Raw genomic sequence first — 18,667 nt, 5'->3', positions numbered from 1 at the left:
ATGGTGAAGTCGCGTGGCCTGTGTTCATGTTGGAAAAATCCCAATTCTCTTAAATCAAAGCCAGGCTTCCCTGTTCCCGCAAGATTGGCAAGGTCTGCAAAACGCCGGTTAAATTGCCCCCCAATTGCCTACCTTGGGGTGGCATCCGGAGCGCCGAGGACAGAGGATGCTCCGGCCCCTCCGCCTTTTCGCGGGAAGGTAGCGCCCGTCCCTGTCCCCGAACCGCTCCTCCTTTCTCCGCCGAGGTGGTTCGGAAAGGCGAAGGACCTCTCCTCCCTTCGCATCTGTAACCGACCAGAGGGAAGAGGGGTCTTGTCTGATCGATCCTACAGTGGCAGGGAGAAGGCTGCCCCTGTACTGTATACGGCGCTATTCCAGAGGCAGCGTTCCGATTTCGAAAGGGGAGGGGAGGGGGCGTAGCGGCTCAAGTCACGTGACCCGGAGCGCCCCGGGAGATATGAATGGCTTTAAAAGGGGGTTCAGAGTATGACTGAGAGCTGTCAAGATGGCGTCCTCGTCGTCGTTTAGTAACGGCGGTGGCCGAGGGATTCTGGCGGCTGGACTCTTTCGCAACCACGTGGCCATCGTGACGGGCGGGGGCACCGGCATCGGCAAGGCTATCGCTGCTGAGCTGCTGCATCTCGGTGGGCAACGGAGGAGAGAGCCTAGCCTCTCTGGGAGCGGGCTGATTTCTCCTCCCCTGGGGGAAATGGGAGAGGTGGAAGGGTGGAAGCTCCCTATGCCTGCGAGTCCTTCCTCCGTGTTATTGATTGTAGCTTTAGGACTTGGACAAGAGTGACAGGATGTCTATGGAGATTCTCACTCATCTAGGGGTCATGGTTGTCCCAAAGGTGCTTTCTTTCAACAGGCAACTGGACTTTCTTGATTTTTTTTTTTTTTTTTTTGGAAGACGTTTTGCTTCTGCAAAACGGTAGGACATGGTATCGGTAGGAAGCGTAATCAATGAGAAGCTGATCATGTATGAATGGTGTATAACTGAAGGAAATACTGTAGGCAATAAAGAAAATTCAAGAAAACAGATTGTGTAATGCTTTAGGATTCTGCTTCTCTTTTTCCCTCTTCATTTCCCAGTCTATAAAACATAAAACCAGTTTAGTTTTCCAACTGTGTTATCTTATGTTGTAACAGGACATAGTGATTATGTGACAGTTTTATCAAAAGCTGGCATTCTGCTCTATTTCCGTAAAATAAATGTAATTTTTATTTGGAAAGTGTATGTGGACTCTTCTCAAATATACTCTTTTGCTATGTGCGAACTGGATCGGTGATTTAGTTGGATTTGGCTTTATGGATGATCATTACTTTCACAATATTCAAACTACTGACAGATGGATTAAGATAAAGCTCATGCGTGCCCATCCTTCTGCATAGTGGATATTGACAGGTTTTTCTGCATATCTAGCTCAACCTGGAGAGGGAATGCTTTTCTGGAAGCTGTGACTGACTTAATCAAGCATCTATAAGATGATGGGAACTAAGCAATACAATTTGTCAGATTCCTGGAGCAGATTTGTAACTGTTAATGTTTTTCAGGAAAACAATAAAGTAAAAAATTAAAGCATAGGTGCTTATATTCCTCTTCCTCTTTAAAAAGAAAAATATAGTAGGCTATTCACTGCAGTGTCCTGCTTTAATTATGTAAAAATCATTTTTTTAAGTTAAACTCTTCTTTTACTAAATCAAAAACTAGTCCCCACCTCTGTAGTGCTTTCATAGTTTGTGCTTCTGCTGTTTCATATCTTCTATGATTACAGGTAGTCCTCCACTTACAACAGTTCATTTAGTGACAGTCAAAAGTTACAACAGAACTGAATAAAATGGCTTATGACCATTTTTCACAGTAACAATCTTGCCAGCATTCCCATGGTCACATGATCAAAATTCAGATGTTTGGCAACTGGCTCATATTTATGACCGTCCCAAGGTTGTGGATGGTCTTGATGTGCATGGTCTTTTAACCATGTTTGATGTCTTGTCATCTCATTTAGGAATAGCTGTGATTTTAATTAGTATTAACCATTTTTTTAAATAAACAATAATAGTGTCAAATTTCAGCTAGAGCTAACTGAGTATAATGATTTGAATGTTATAACCATAGCAAAACATTGACAAAGAACTGGATACTGGATAGAAGTGGGATAATGATAGGTGTTCTGTTAATTCTATTGTGCAAAAAACTTCTGAAAATTAAACTATTGGATAATTGGCATTGAGTTGCAATGCATGTGATTTCCATCTTGAAAATCACTGGGTTATACTTAATATCATATGAACATTGTTTAAACTCTAATGCTGATATTATTTGAGAAATATCCATGGGTTATACTAGGAAGTTGCAATTTGTGTTGCTTGGATTTCAATTCAAGGACGTGATAAAACTACAAAGTCATTTTTATTGAAGAGTGTATGTGTTTTAGCGGAATGAAATGTGCAGAAATGTATTAAAGAGTATCAAAGAAGCTGAGTTCACACACTTCAATTAACTCATCATTCAAATTAGTTGGTTTTGGCTTAGCCTATTACTTGAAGTAGGCATTATGGACCAGTTCAACAATGGATTTCAATAATCAAACCATTGAAGTTGTGGGTTTCCCATCTCTTGAAGTTTTTAAGAAGAATCTGGACAGCTAGTTTTGAGGATGGTTTAATTAGTTTTCCAGCTCATTGCAGAAAAAAGATCTAGATGATTTTTATAGATCCTTCCAATTCCTCAATTCTGTGATTTCTGTGATTCTGTAACTATAAAATGTTACAGAAACATTTACAGTAAATTAAGAAGAGTCGACTACTGTATGCAGTTTTTACTATATAATTTAGGATTCCCAACATGCTTTTGAAATGATTAGTATTAATTTATTAATGTAACATTAAAACGGATGGGGATTTGCTCTCCTTTCTCAAGAAATTTACTTATTTATCAAATTTGTATAGCTGCCCATTTCACAAAAGGCAATTCTGAGCACCATATAACAATGAAATAAAACAACAGATATAAAAACAACAGGTATTAAAATATACAAATCCACATTAAAAATAAAGACAAAGAGAATATTAAAAATGCGTACCTCAGAAAAGGAGTGATCTAAGCGTGTCTTTGGTTCTTGGGAGGCCCAGGCCTGATAAGATAAGCAGGTCTTGAGGAACTTCTGCAATATTAAAAAGGGATTGAGCTAATCTAATCTTGGGGGGAGGGGGAGGAGAATGCTTCATAAAAGAGGATGCCACAACTAAGAAGACACATCTAGGATTCACCAAATCCTAGATGTGTGTGGGTTCTGGGGCCCCACCCACCCATCCCGTTATTCTTACCTTTTATTTGGCCCCACCCCCAATCTATTGCTGCCTCCTGAGTCCCAGCTGATGGCTAGAGGGGAAAAAAACTGTTTAAACTCTTGCCCAGGGCTTCAAAGGGCCACCCCACAGCTGATCAGTGTTAAAAGAAAACAAGTGAGTAGACCAGTGTCTGCAAAAATAAATGGGTAGACCCAGTGGTGGGATTCTACTTCAGTAGAACCGGTTGTTAAGTACTTAAGTAGTTAAGCCAGTGGTTCCCAAAGTGGGTGGTACCATGCCTTAGGGGGCAGTAAGAGGCAAGGGGGGCGGCAGGGGGGCGCTAGAGGCAAAAGGGGGCGACGGGGGCACTAAGTGGCAAGGAGGGTGGCCCCCACCCTTTGGCCTGTGCCTCATAGCAGTTACCTCCTTGCAAGCAAACAGCAAGAAAAAACAACTCCTTTTAGCTTCAGCATAGGCTAATTAGCCCATTGATTAGATCTGCCACCCGACTCTCAGCTGATTTGCTCTCAGCTGTTTTGCGCAGGGCTCTGCAGCTTGCTGCAAAGAGCTAAATTGCTGGAGCAGATTTTTTTTTCTCCTTATGCAAATCAAGCTGAAAACAAAACTGGAAGTAAAGCAGGCTTTGGCTGTTACATTGGAAAATTAGGCAGAGGCAGATTTATTTTCTTTTTCCTCACCAAAAAAGGTAGGTGCAAACAATGGGAAATTTAGGGCAAAAGAGGAGAGTTCAAGATTTTAAAACACAAAAGAAAAAAAGCTCTATTTAACTAGGGAATTGTAATAATTGAGATAGTATTAATTGTATATTGTGTTGAAAGCAGAAATGGTTAAGTTGTGACTTGGAGGAATATATGGGGGAAATTTTTTGGTTTATTATTATTGGTAAATATAATTAATTGATTTGTAAGAAATTGGATTGCATGGAAATAATTGGGATATTCATGTTCATATTGATTAATATACAAAAAAGATAGTTATATAACTAATTGATTTATATTAAAATGTTGAATTTATATTAAACAACTGTAATATTACATAATTAACCAATGTGAGGATGGATTTAAAAATAGATGACAATGGAAAGGGGTATAATATAGAATAGAAGGGAAAAATTGAATTTGATTAAGATTAGAGATGAGGATGAAGGGTAATATTGTTTTTTTACAAAAATAGATGAATAAATATGGCAAAAAGGAAATATAGAAATTGTAAATTTAATTGAAATGACTAAACACTGTTTAAATTTGTGAACTGGCCAAATACTCTGTTCAAAGAAAATACATTGTATGTTTGTACTTGTGTTTCTAATTATTGCTATTTATTCATATTTGTTCTCTTTTATTCTTTAAAGTTTAACAATTCATTCTTTATGTTAATATCTTTATATTTGTTTGGGGTTGCCTTTCTTCCATTTCATCTTTTTTATTGTACAGCAATCTTTCTGTACCACCTCTCTCTTTTCTTTCCTTCTTACTTTCTCTTCCCCCCTCTTCTTCTCCTCCCTACTTCCTCTTCCTTTCTCCTTTTCCTCCTCTCTTCCTCCCTTTCTTACCTTCACTCTTACTCTAATTTCCTTTCCCTTCCTTCCTCCCTTCTCTTCCTTCTCTCTTCTCCTTCCTTCATCCCTCTCTATTGCTGTATTCATTTTCATTTTTATATTTTCCACTATGGAGTCCAGGCAACCCCGGTCTTCCTTTCATTTATCAAGTATATTTCTCAAAATTTCCCCTCATCTTTTTAATTATTAGCAGTATATTTCATCTTATTCCATTTTTTCTATTGAACCCAGTGTAGTCATCTTTATCTTTTTTTTCAATTATTTCCTTCTCAATATTATCTCTTTGTTTCTCTTGCTTCTCATTCATCTTTTCTCTTTCTTTTTTTTGCAAGCTAACCAATTCCCTGCTTCTTTATTTCCCTTAAATGCCTCCCTTACTTTTTGAAACATCTCCCTTAGTGTCTCAAATTCATCCTCCCAATTCTCCATATTTTCAATTTTAAAAGGCTAGGATTTTTAAGCTTATTCTTTTTATTTACATATGTGGGGGGGATGCTTTTCAAGGAGCCACAAGGGGGGCTGAGAGCAGAGTCATTCTGACAGTGTCTTTTAAAATTGCTTGGAAGACCCATTTTTTCCTTAATAATAATGGTTTGTATACTTTGGAATAAAACATATACCTGGAAAAAGTACTTGCAAAACTTGGACAGAAGGAAAAGAAAGGCAGGACTGGACTCATTATCAGTAGCTAGTTAGTTCATTGTTATCAGTGACTCCCACTGATTCTAAACTCATTTTAAGACTGGGATTGTTGACTACTGAAATTTAAGTATTCACCATTGGTCTCAGAAATTTTTGATTTGCAAGGACCTGTCAGAAATCACTTTTTTCAGCCCTCTGGGTAGTCCTTTTGTGCATATGGACTACTCAGAGGGCTGAAAAATTTATTTTTGACTGGTCCTCGCACTTTTAACCAGTCCTCGAACTTACGACTGTCCTCACATTTTACGTTTTTCTCCCTATCTTGTCACCATGATGAAGAGAAGCAATTGTGAAATGACTGACATGGTTTTTTTTTTTTAAAAAAATTTGATTTATATGCCGCCCTTCTCCGGAGACTCAGGGCGGCTTACAATGCGCTAAGCAATAGCCTTCATCCTCTTGTATATTTATACAAAGTCATCTTATTGCCCCCACACCTGGGTCCTCAATTTACCTACCTTAGAAAGGATGGAAGGCTGAGTCAACCTTGAGCCTGGCGCGATTCAAACCTGCAGTAATTGCAGGCAGCTGGTCTTAATAACAGGGTGCTTTTGACCACTGTACTACCAAGGCTCTTGGTTGTTAAGAATGCTGCACGGGCATAAATGTGAGGATGGTAATAAGTGTGAGGACCAGTCAAAAGTGCGACAACCTGTCAGAAATGACTTTTTTCATCCCTCTGAGTAGTCCCTATACACATAATCATGGCCACCCGGTCACATGGCCAGCTAGCCACGCCCACCCGGTCACATGACATCCAAGCCACGCCCACAAAATAAGCCACGCCCACAGAACCGGTAGTAAAAAATTTTAGAACCCACCCCTAGTTGGGGGTCACCACAACATGAGGAACTGTATTAAAGGGTCGCGGCATTAGGAAGGTTGAGAACCACTGCTCTAAGTCTATGCTCTAAGAACTAGCCCTAATACTAGGAAGATGATGCGTGCTGTTCATAAACTAAATATCAGATTAAAATAAGCACAATTTTCATGTTTTCTTTCTTTGTAGGTTTACAAGAAGCAGTAATCTCTTGATAGGCCTGAAAGTGATACTGAAGGGATGATTAGCCCAGATTTAATATTTCAGCAAGAGATCCGGTTTAATCTTTTTACAACTTATACTGATGTTGAAATGCTTCTCATTTTGTTTTACAGGTAGTAATGTAGTGATTGCCTCTCGTAAATTTGACAGATTAAAAGCTACAGCGACAGAGTTAGCTGCTGAAATTCCCTCCACCAGTTCTGTCCAGGTGACTCCCATACAATGCAACATTCGCAAAGAAGAAGAGGTAAAAACGCAATAGTCTTCCATATTTGACTAGTGTATGGTTCACTGGGTTATTCTTTTTATTATTACAGTGGAAAAAATGATATTTTCATCTCAATATTGGAAGATTAAACCACAAAAAAGTGATATAAATATGAGTTCCTTTGCTGGAAATGGCAAATGTTGCTGTTTCCAGTTGTTTTTATATCAGTTAGGAATCAGTCAGCTATATTATACAATTTTAAATAATTGTAATTTTAAATATAGGAATAGGAGTGGGCGTTCAGTGCTTTGTAAACTCTTAAAATAGTTTACATTTATTAATATTTTTTTTAATCCTATATTTTGTTGGTAACATCCATCTTTAACAATTTGGAAAATCTCAAAAGACATCATGTTGAAGATCCCTGCTTTAGGTGAAGTTCCATTTACTGAGATGGAAATGGAATTATAATTTGGCAATTGCTTTGATTTTAGAAAAGGAAAAAACATTCTGGTTCAATGCTATAGTATTTTGTAGCATTTATATTGCCGGTACAGGTAGTCCTTGACTTATAACGATTCATTTAGTGACCATTCGAAGTTACAGCAACATTGAAAAAAGTGACATGATTATTTTTCACACTTATGACCATTGCAGCATCCCCGTGATCAAAATTTAGACCCTTGGCAACTGACTCATATTTATGATGGCTGCGGTATCCCAGGGTCATGTGATCACTTTTCCAACTTTCTGACAAGCAAAGTCATTTGGGAAGCCACATTCATTTAAGAACCATGTTACTAACTTAACAATTGGAATAATTCACTTGACAACTGTGGCAAGAATGGTCGTAAAATGGGGTAAAACTCAATTAACAACTGTCTCATTTAGCAACAGAAATTTTTGGCTCAATTTTGGTTGTAAGTCAAGGACTACCTGTATATGCAAGCAATATTGAATTATATGAGTAAGTAATCTGCCTCAATATAAGGCTTTTGTCTAGGCTTCATCTCCAACCATATGCTGTTTTCAGCTATACTACACAATTTTAAATATATGTTGTGATCTCTAGCCTGAACTTCCTGTCTAGTGCATGACAGAGCTGTTAAATAAACCAATTGGCTGGAAACGACAAAAAGGTAATTGATCCTAATTTAGGCCAAAGTGTATCCTAAAGAGTCAAACAGAAAGTGAGCTATCAAATGTACAAAACCCCAAACCAGAATCTATTGAGTCAAGAATCAATTCCAGCAAAGAAGGATACATTAAAAATAGATTTTTAAAATGATAGTTTAACTAGATTCATATACCGTATTATAACACATTTTGCTCTGTGTGGTTCAGCATCTTGTGGTGTTATTGGCAAATAATAGTTAAACAAAGTATGGCTTAGCACAATATCAGAATTCACTTTTATGTAGGATTGACCAATACTTTAATGCTTAGTTTAACTATGATTTTCTAAATTAGTGCGATCTGCTAGGTTGTATGCTATGATTTAAAGATCACGGATCTTTACATAGGATGCTACCGGTAACTCAAATCACTGTTTCCAAGAACAAGGGACACAAAACCTGAGAGAGTAGTACATTACAAGTTGAATGGACTTTAATCAGAAAAATTTGGCCTGTGTTTCCCTTCGGTGACAGAATCAGAAAAGGGGGTCTCTTCTTCCTGAATATGTGGCTACTAAGATGTCTCCCTCAAGGAACTAAGATAATATTATCACTCTGAAAGGGATCAATGCCCTTTTTTAAAAAAATCTTTTTTATACAGCTTAAAATACCTTATTTTTCATATATCTACATCTGTCAGCAGCTTTGTTTCTCTGAGTAATCTGTTACAGCAGATTCAAATAAACCACCTAGGGGAAAACTTGTTGAATGCTGAGTTTTAATCTCTATCCACTACGGCCGTGATGGCGAACCTATGGCACGGGTGCCACAGGTGGCACACAGAGCCGTATCAGTTGGCACACGAGCGTTGCTGTAGCTCAGCTCCAGCGCACATGTGTGCCGGCCAGCTGATTTTTGGGCCTTTCAGTTCTACCAGAAGTTGGGAAATGGGCTGTTTCTGGCCTCCAGAGGGCCTCCAGGGGTGGGGGGGGGAGGGCTGTTTTTGACCTCCCCAGGCTCCTAAAAAGCCTCTGGAGCCTGGGGAGGGTGAAAAATGGACCTACTGGGCCCACTGTGCCATCATGTGCTAAAAGAGGGGGGGCAAATGCGCAGGGGTGGGGCGCATTGAATTATGGGTGTGGGCACACACATGGGCGACCTCGCCGCGCTCCCCCCACTTTTGGCACACGATGGCAAAAAGATTATCCATCACTGCACTAGGGCATCCTTGCTTTCTAATAAAGCTTTCCCATCATTGTGCTATAAATAATTCTGCTTCTTTGGCACACAACTTCCAAGTACAGCACTGGCTGCCAGCTTTCTTTTGTTAAGAGCTGTGACTTTTAGCGCAATAGCTCTATATCAAGTACATTGCTACATATATAATTTGTTGTATTTTAACTGTGACTGGGCTTGATCATCTTTCCCAGGAAAGGAAACATCATGTTACCAGCATAATTTGCTTTGTAGAGGCTTGTTCTCAAATACGCCTCTGAAATGACAGGAACGATGGTTATTAAATCACTGCCATTCGATCCCTTTCAAAAAGTGGCTAAAGTCATAGACCTCTTGATCAACTTTCTGTCATTGGTAGCCAGGCAGATACAGTGAAAACACATTTTGCAGTACTATGACATATGATAAGAACCTTTTGACTACAATTTTTATTGCTTGCTTTTTTCTTTGTTTGTTTGCATTCTGCCTTTTTTCCTTTTTTAGAAATAACTCAGGGCGGCGAGCATATCCAACACATCTTCCTCCTATTGTAACCACAATAACAGTCATGTCAGGTGTGTTCGGCTGAGAAGAGTGACTGACCCAAAGTCACCCAGCTGGCTTTCATGGCTAAGATGGGACTATAACATTATATAGTAACTATATAACATAATAACTACAGTATATGAGTTTTCTAAGTAATAATACTCTTGTTTTCTTCTTTATAAATTACGTTTAAGAGTAAACTCTCAATAAACTTGTACAAATCTTTCTACAGGCATACTGCAGCCAAATCACAACAGAAATTTTGTCATTGTGATGAAATCTTCAGAAATATTCTAGGTGATATTTTAACTGCCATATCGTGATTTCTAACAGTACTGAAAACTATTTTGGGAAAGGATTTTCTATTAAAGAAACACCACACTTATTTAAGTTTATAGACAAATACTCTATTTGACCTTAAACAAAAGGCCAAGTACTGATTTTAATCCTGTACAGAAATCTGCAAATGGAACATCAATCTTACCACTACGCTTTCTTTTTCCTTGTAGGTAGAGGCACTGGTGAAAGCAACATTAGATCTTCACGGTAGGATAGATTTTTTGGTCAACAATGGAGGAGGGCAGTTTCCTAGCCCATCTGAACTAATAAGCGCAAAAGGCTGGCATGCTGTTATTGAAACCAACTTGACTGGAACTTTCTATTGCTGTAAAGCAGGTGATTGCTTACTATAACTTGAAGTTTTGTTCATAAAGCCATTTGAAGCACGATTACTTTGCATTTCACATTTTTATGCCTTGACATTTTTTATATTTAGCCTTAAATATTTGCAATTACGGTTTATTGTGACATATGAATTAGTGGTGAAATTCAGCTGGTTCTATCCGGCTCGGGCGAACTGGTAGCAACGGCAGGAGGCTCCACCCACCCAGCTGTCATCACGTTCTGTTTCTGACCTTCTACACATGCGCAGAAGGCTCTGTGCATGCATGTAGGAGGCGTGCGCGCTCACATTTGAGAACCAGTAGCAAAGGTAAATGAATTTCACCTCTGATATGAATCCAGCGAGCACACTCCTGCAAATGAATAAGAGATTTATCCATAGGTCTGCTGGGAAACAAATCTTTGCTGGTCACATTCTTGTTAGCTGGTATATATTTGGCTGTTGCAATATAATTATGGTTGAGAGAATGGTTGAAAGTGAAGTAGAATGATAAACCTAACTATGTAGAGGTTAGCATGTTTTGCCAATTATGTTAGGTTAAATTATAACAACAGTTATTCAGACTGCATCTCTGACAGAGAATAGTTGGTTTTAATTATAAGTCAAAGAAGACATTTAATAAGAATTTGAACTGCTTTGATGATAAGATCAGAAATACTAAAATCTATTCCCTACAGTTTGTTTATTGTTTAGAATATTGGTGTTTTGTTATCTGCATTTAGATTTTATAAATGTGTAAATTTGAATAACTCACCAAAATACTTATTGGTATTAATAATACTGGAATATAATTGTTTTACTTTATTTGGAGTAACTCAATGCTAGAGTGCCTGCTATGGATAGTGGTGATTGCCTAGGCAGTGACTGACATTTCCAGGTAAAGCTGGAAATCATCAAGTGACGCTGCCAACTGGGATAGTAGTCTAGTAGTAAATATACAGCAGCTTCTTGTGTAAGGTTCAGGATTGTTGTTCTATAAAAGAAAGAGTTGTCAGCCATTCAGTCATGTCCAACCCTTGGCCACTCTATGAATCAGCACTCTCGTGTTGCCTCTTTCAGATCCACCATGATCATCCTGGTCTCATCTTTTATAGTGCCCACCCAACGGGTACTAGGGCAGCCCCTTCTCCTTTTTTCCACTGATCACTCCCTGCATGATTGACTTTTTGAGTGAGTCAGCTTGCATGACATGACCAAAGTATGTGAAGATCTTGGCTTCAATTGATATTTTTGGTGAGGTTTGTTCTAGGACTTCTTTGTTTGGTCTTTTTGCAATCTGTCAGAATGTGTAATAGTTGCCTCTAGCACCACAGTTCAAAGATGTCCACCCTTCTCCTATCTGCCTTTTTCAGAGGCCAGGTTTTGTAGCCATAAGTAGCAACTGGAAAAATTATTGTGTTAACTCATCTGCATTTGGTTGTGAGACTGATGTTTTTACTCTTCCAGATGTTATTCATGCCAGACATTGCAGAACTTCCAAGTGCTATATGTCTTCTGATCTCAGGACTGCAGTCACCACTTTGGTGAATTTTAGAGCTGAGGAAGATGAATTTCTTTATTGTTTCGATGATCTCAATATTGATTAGCACTCTGACCTGCATGTTCTCTGCAGTTGTCATTATCTTTGTTTTCTTGATGTTAAGGTGCAGTCCAAATTTTCACTTTCACCTTTGACTGTCAGGGTTAGCCTCTCTAGATCCTACTTGTTTTCCATGAGCAATGTTATATTGTCTGTGTATCAGAGATTGTTGATATTCCTACCACCAATTTTAATGCCAGTGATAGATTCCTCCAAATGTGCATTTGTCATAACTATTTCTGTGTACATGTTGAATAGTATAAGTGACAGGATACAACCTTGCCATTTGCCTTTTCTGATTCTGAACCATTTTTTAATGTCTCCATATACAGCCAGTCCAATGAAGTTCATGATGCCAGGTATTTCATTGTTGAGCCTATTCATTTTGTCCTTAACAATGTTTAGCTTTCCTAGGTATAAGCCATTGACATTCCATGTTCCTGATCTGAAGATCTTTGAACCGCAAAAAGATCTCTTTTCTCTAGAATCTGTGTCAGTGGCAGGGGGGAGAGGCATTAGGATTTACCCCATCTATGCCATGGATGCTCTTGCTACTAGGATACTCTCTTTGCTCTTCCCCTGTAGCTTTATTGGTACCTCCCAGCCAGGGAGACTCACTGCTCGGTACCATATCTTCTGCATCTTTGCGTCAATCCATATTTTTTTTTGATGGGAAGAACTGGAATAGATCTTTCTCCAAGCCACAGCCATATTGGCTGCTATAGTAGGCTTACACTGTTCACCCTCCACCCCACCCCACCCCCCACCACAACCACGGTGAGGTAGGTTTGGGATTTGGGGTGTGTGTGTGACAGAGTGGATTTCTTTGTTTTCATTAATGTGGGGAATGAACCTCCATTCATAGTTACTTGTGCCCTCTGGCAAATATCTGGATTTAATGTCATTGCTATCTTGTACATTACACAACCCCCCATATTGATACACTTAGCTATAGAGGTTGTGTGTGTGTGTGGGGGGGATTAACTCAAAGAGAGATTGCATTCTGTACAGATTCTGAAAATGTAAATAAAAATGTCACAATATTAATTACTGCTCTCCCCCCCCCCCCTCTGTTTCCATATAGTGTACAATGCTTGGATGCGGGATCACGGAGGTGCCATTGTCAATATTGTGGCTGATATGTGGAAAGGGATGCCTGGCTTTTTGTAAGCTGTTATTACTATCCAAATGCATGCTTGTTGTCAATTAAGTCTAAGTAAATATATTTATTTTAATTTATTTATCAAATTCATTTGCCTCCTATCTTGCGGTTCAGGCAATTCTGAGCAGACATTCATTTATAGACACAGAGATATTTTCCTGCCTCTTGCAATAGTGTTTTGCAGCTTGAAGTTAATAGGCAGGGAAGGTTGAAGCCTCTGTTCTCTAGCTGGCTCCCTTTTTATCAGTATTGTACTGTGTTCTCCCTAATTTTTTTTAATGGCCTTGTTTTTGCAAAGACGTGTTATTGTATAGATTTCCAATGCAGAAATCAGAATATCAGAAAGTTTTGAAGAAATTAACATCTGCTACATTGGTGGATTAGGAAGAACAGAAGTAGCTAGGCCAAAAATTCTGGAGGGCCATGTGCAGTTTAGAGGTTAGAGATTGCCAACTCTGGACTTTACAGATCAAGTCAGGAGTTGGTAGTCTTCAAACCCTGAGCTACCAGAACTTTTGGTGTGTTCAAGGGCATCAACATTATCTGGAACAATGGCTGGTTCTAAATCCATTGTTTCTTGGTATATTTCCACAGATATCATAGGAATCTTTGAGAATTGTGGACTTTTGCCTATCTTTATGATCCTCAAACTTGGATCCCAGAAATAGTTCACAGCAACTGCTTGCAAAAGCATGGTTTGTTAGAGAATACTCACTCATGAAGAAAAAATGTTAATTAACTTATGTATTTGGCTTATGACCACAACTGAGCCCAACATTTCTAATGTTAAGCAAGATAATTGTTAAGTGAGTTTTGCCTATAGTTTTCCCTATAGTTAAAGGCATTTCATAATCACAACATCTAATTTCAGAGTGGTCTAACTCAATTTGTGGAAGGAAATTAAGTCTGCCTCTTCTTTTGCTTCCTTTGCAGGCATAGTGGAGCGGCAAGAGCTGCAGTTGATAACCTGACCAAAAGTTTAGCCATTGAGTGGGCATGTAATGGAGTGAGGATTAACTCAGTTGCCCCGGTAGGTTATGAAATAAGTGATTTAGACAACAGACTGGAACTAAATGCTCCAGATGATTCTGACAATCTTATTTGCCTAATTTAATCTTGGATGGATGAAGATAGGAGCTTTTTCATAGATCACAAGATTTTGCTCCTAATACTGTATCTATTGGAACTGCTAAGATTTTTATATCTAAATCTTTAGCTATACCAAAGACTGAGAAGGGGATTAGAGGCTGTAATCTACACTCAATGGAATTTTTTTGGGGGGGAAGAATCACAAATGAAGGCGAATATACGTGTCCCAGGATAATGTTGCAGGATCCAATCTAGGTCGGTCACCTGGATCAGAGGTTTTGTCTTTCGAGCTTTCGGACTCGTGCTGGAGCCCATCTTCAGGGTCTTGGTGACCAACCCAGATTGGTCTGGGAAGAAGGAAGAATGTTTACAGAAGTATTTTAATATTAGCACTGGGGATGAAATTGTTCTTCAGATGTCTATACAAAACAGGCAGATATCTTTGTGTTGCTTTATAAATGTAGTATGTGTAGTAATTCCATTTAGTAATTAATTAAATGTAATTACTACACGTACTATACTACATTTAAAAAAATAGAAACCCCAAGAGTTGTAAGCTCAATGTGGGATATGTGGGAAGAAGGAAAGAGCTACCCCCTTGCTAGTAAAATTACATAAAGTCCACGAAGTCGCCAAGAACGGAGCTTGAGTCGAATAACACTTTACTTGCAAGGATATAATTCTTCCTTTCCAATGCATTTTGCTTGTTGGTTTATAAATCCAGGTCATTTATTTTCCGTACTGATACTCAGAGTTTATAGTCAATGTCAAAAGTGATTGGAGTTTTTATTGCTGTGAAAAACAATTACAAAATCTTAATGTTGAAGCTGTCCTTTCTTTGCAGGGATTTATATTTTCAGAAACTGCTGTTGCACACTACAAAGATGGTGAAAATTTGTTTAAAAATAATATTAAGAGGATTCCTGCAAAGAGATTAGGACTTCCTGAAGAGGTATAGTATTATGTTGATGTAATTGTTACATTTTGAACTTCTGGGTTTTCAGGTGATTTTAAAAATTGGATTTTGTTCTCTTCATGTTATACATTTTTATTGCTAATATTCAGTGCAAACTGACGTGTTATTAATTAGTGTTTTGGTTTACACAATACGCTTAATCTGAATTATTGACACAGTATACTAAACCAGAACTAAGCAAATTATGTGAACCTATTCAATTAGTAAATAAAATATTGATTTAATAGATTACCATTAAATACACATTTGGATATGAAGCTAACATTCCCATTCAAAATGTGACTAATGTTCTACACCGTAAAAAACATGTATGTAAAAGATAGCAAAATAGTGCTGGCAGTACTATACTTGTCCTACAAGTCACAATATTCAACTTCTTATGCTCACTTCCATCTACAGTATGTGTATGAATGTTTCAGATCTGTATCACAATTTGCCTCGTCTTCAGAGAAAGAAACCGGATTATAAGTGTTGCTCTATTCTCATCATTTATTGATCAGGTTCTCTCATTACACTAAGCTGTACTTCATCTTTTTGTGTTGTGTGAGCACAGGTTTTGTGGATAACTCAAGGTTTGTGCCTTAACATAATATGAAAGCTGAGTCTGTCCACCAAACTACAGACAATATGTGAATCCAACAACAAGAATAAGTGAAACCTGAATTGAACATCTGAAAGGCCCTGTGCTATAATGGTTAATAGTTATTTATTTGTTTGTTTGTTTGTTTATTGACTTTTTGGTTAATATGTTTTCATTTATTGAATTTATGTGTCTCCCATCTTGTCTGGGAGGCAACTAACGTAACAATGAATAATTCTATTTCCCTTTTAAGATATCAACTTTGGTGTGTTTCTTGCTTTCACCGGCTGCCTCCTTTATAACAGGAGAAACTGTGAAGGTTGATGGTGGACAAAGCCTATACAGTTGCCTCTGGGACATTCCAGGTAAAACAATGCTTTAAAAATAGTGGTAAAATAGTAATCTGACTGTTTTAGCAGAGGGTGTCTGCTTTCCTTTTTTTTCTGATGCTTTTGCCCTGACATTAAAAACAAATTTATCTTTAGGACTTCTCCATCTTAATCATTGTGAATTAATCAATTAATTAATGTGAAACAAGTTAAGGATGTATGTAAATTGTCTCCGTTAAGGCATTTTCTTAATTTTGAATACTATCATATCTGTCATGTAACATTGTATTTCAATCAGAATTTACAGCTTGGTTTCACATATTGTGTGAAGTCTTGGTTTGCTTAATTTTGATTGGCTAAAACAAAACTGGCTCAATAAACACAGTACGCTAAGCTGCCAACCTCAGTGATTGCGGTCAAACAACACTCTTTTTTAAAGCAAAAATTACTAGAATTTGTTGTGGGTTAAAATACAAATACAAGCAAAAATTAAGAAAGTTTAAAAAGAAGAAAGAGAAGGTGCAAGAGAAGATAAAGAGGAAAAAAAAAGTGACTTCTTTCTACTTCCCACTTCCAGTGCAGTAGAATACCAAAAAAAAAAAAAAAAAAAAAACCCTCAACCTTTTGTATTACAATTCTAAATATTTCAAGCCATTTCTCTAACAATAAAATCAGTCTAATAACCAAAACCTAAAATTAGATATTTTCTCAGTTTTGAGTAAAAAAAATCCAGAAGTAGTTTCCAAGTAGAAACAAAAATAGTTAATTCTTTTCTTTAATAAAAGTAATCAATTTTGCTATGTTTACCAATTCCATCACCTTCACCATTGATTCTTCAGTTGTGGGAATTAGTGTATCTTTCCATCTTTGCGTGCTGCTGTTAACATATGTAGTAATAGCAATAGCACTTAGATTTATATACTGCTTCACAATGTTTTACAGCCTTTTCTAAGTGGTTTACAGAGTCAGCATATTGCCCCCAACAATCTGGGTCCTCATTTTACCGACCTCAGAAGGACGGAAGACTGGGTAAAAAGTTCCAAATTTTCTGTCAATATTTTTGTCCATCAAATCTAAGAGGAAAATTCTGGATTCATTTTAATATTTATTTGAAGAATATTCTGAATTAGGAAAATCTGATTCCAATATTTTTTGCTTTATCACCAAACCATCAGAGATGATAAAAAGTTCCCTTGACAATTACATTTCCAGCATATATTTGAAGTTCCTTTTTACAGTACATCTTCGACAATTACTCTGGGGTTAAGACTCAAACAACATTCTTAATTGAAATTTAGCAAACAGGATTTTGAATGTAGTCAAATGCCTGAACTCTTTATTCTTCATTGAGAATAAAATGACTATCACAATATTCTGAAATATTAAATATATTCATTTTTCTGTTTTTGAGATTATATAAAAGTAACTCTAACTCATTTTGTTTTAAGTGTTTTTCTTTTGGAAAAAAAATCTTTGAAATTTAAATCAATAGCATTAGTTTTGCTTTCTGAGGCAACTTTCTCTTTTCTCCTAGATCATGACAGGTGGCCCCCAGCACCAGATGGACATAATGCCAAAGCACTCAGAAGCATGCTTTCAGGAAAACCTAAATCAAAACTATAATTCAAAGAAATGGGTTTTGTTCCCATTTCATTAGAAAAAAGGTATTTTTCAGTAGTTAACGGCAATTCTAAAAAACTGTGCCTTAGAATAAAAACACCTTTTTAATTAAGGGTTAATAAACCTTTAGAACATTCTCTAAACATAATTATATGGAACCATATTATATTAAGTTACGTTATTGAACAAATTCATTGCCTGGTAAATATTATTAGGTAAACTGAAAATCTTGTAACTGTTCTGTAAATTTTTGCATCCTGTTAGTGTATTGCCTCTGTGATCCATGAATATTCTCTCAAGAAAGTGAAATGGCTGTTTGTTAAAGCATGGTAAATTAAATTCCTGTTACACAAGATTGTTGAAGAAAGTGAAACATCCATTGCTCACCTGTATCGTATTTAGAGCCCTATAAATTAAAATGTGAGATTTTGGCCTTATGTTTTTTTCAATAGAATGACAGAATCTTGTGCAAGATCCTGTCTGATTTGGCACTCTCACATTATGGATGGGAAGATGCTGAAATAACTACAGCTGGAATATGACAGTTTGTTTTTTTCCTGGACACTTTAATGGCTTTGTATTAATAACTCTTGCCATAATAATGAAAGTTAGAATGGCTAACGTTTCAACATAAAGAAAGGTAGTTTATACCTATATTTCATAGTTGCCTTTCGGCCATGAACAGGGTGAATCCTAATTGCATGCTATATTCTGTCAGACAGAGGGTGATGGGCAGTTAAGAACTTTGACTGATTGCTAAATAAATAAAAATAAATAAATACTTGTATCTATGCATATATGTCCTGGACACAGTATTGGAGACTTTGATGTAGCATTATCTCACACCATCAGTAAGAAACTGAAGTATAGACATTTTGCTTTATCTTTTCAACACTTGGATAGCTGCCAGCTGGATTCAAACTCCCATTTTTGAGTCAGATTGCTGAGC

At 37.4% G+C, this 18,667-nt stretch overlaps 1 protein-coding gene across 1 annotated transcript; it reads left to right on the top strand.

The window, feature by feature from the left end:
• Positions 1–422: 422 nt before the first annotated feature.
• On the top strand, positions 423–17,772 carry LOC139327309 (peroxisomal trans-2-enoyl-CoA reductase-like). The gene is made up of 8 exons (XM_070957110.1): positions 423–644; positions 6,731–6,864; positions 10,211–10,376; positions 13,047–13,128; positions 14,058–14,154; positions 15,058–15,165; positions 16,023–16,134; positions 17,633–17,772. The coding sequence occupies exons 1-8, from the start codon at positions 506–508 to the stop codon at positions 17,719–17,721; spliced, it is 927 nt and encodes a 308-aa protein (XP_070813211.1). The 5' UTR covers positions 423–505; the 3' UTR covers positions 17,722–17,772.
• Positions 17,773–18,667: the final 895 nt, after the last annotated feature.

Source organism: Pituophis catenifer, unplaced genomic scaffold, assembly GCF_029215685.1.
Source record: "Pituophis catenifer annectens isolate HBS135680 unplaced genomic scaffold, rPitCat1.0.hap2 SCAF_1, whole genome shotgun sequence".
Taxonomy (NCBI): Eukaryota; Metazoa; Chordata; class Lepidosauria; order Squamata; family Colubridae; genus Pituophis; species Pituophis catenifer.
Note: the sequence above shows the minus strand (reverse complement) of the source record. Positions and strands in the feature narration are given on the sequence as shown.

Excerpts from the sequence above, each read along its gene's own strand:
- LOC139327309 (XM_070957110.1), top strand. The coding sequence starts at position 506 with ATGGCGTCCTCGTCGTCGTTTAGTAACGGCGGTGGCCGAGGGATTCTG. Across the intron at positions 645-6,730 it reads TGCTGAGCTGCTGCATCTCG|GTAGTAATGTAGTGATTGCC; the intron begins GTGGGCAACGGA and ends TTTGTTTTACAG. Across the intron at positions 10,377-13,046 it reads TTTCTATTGCTGTAAAGCAG|TGTACAATGCTTGGATGCGG; the intron begins GTGATTGCTTAC and ends GTTTCCATATAG.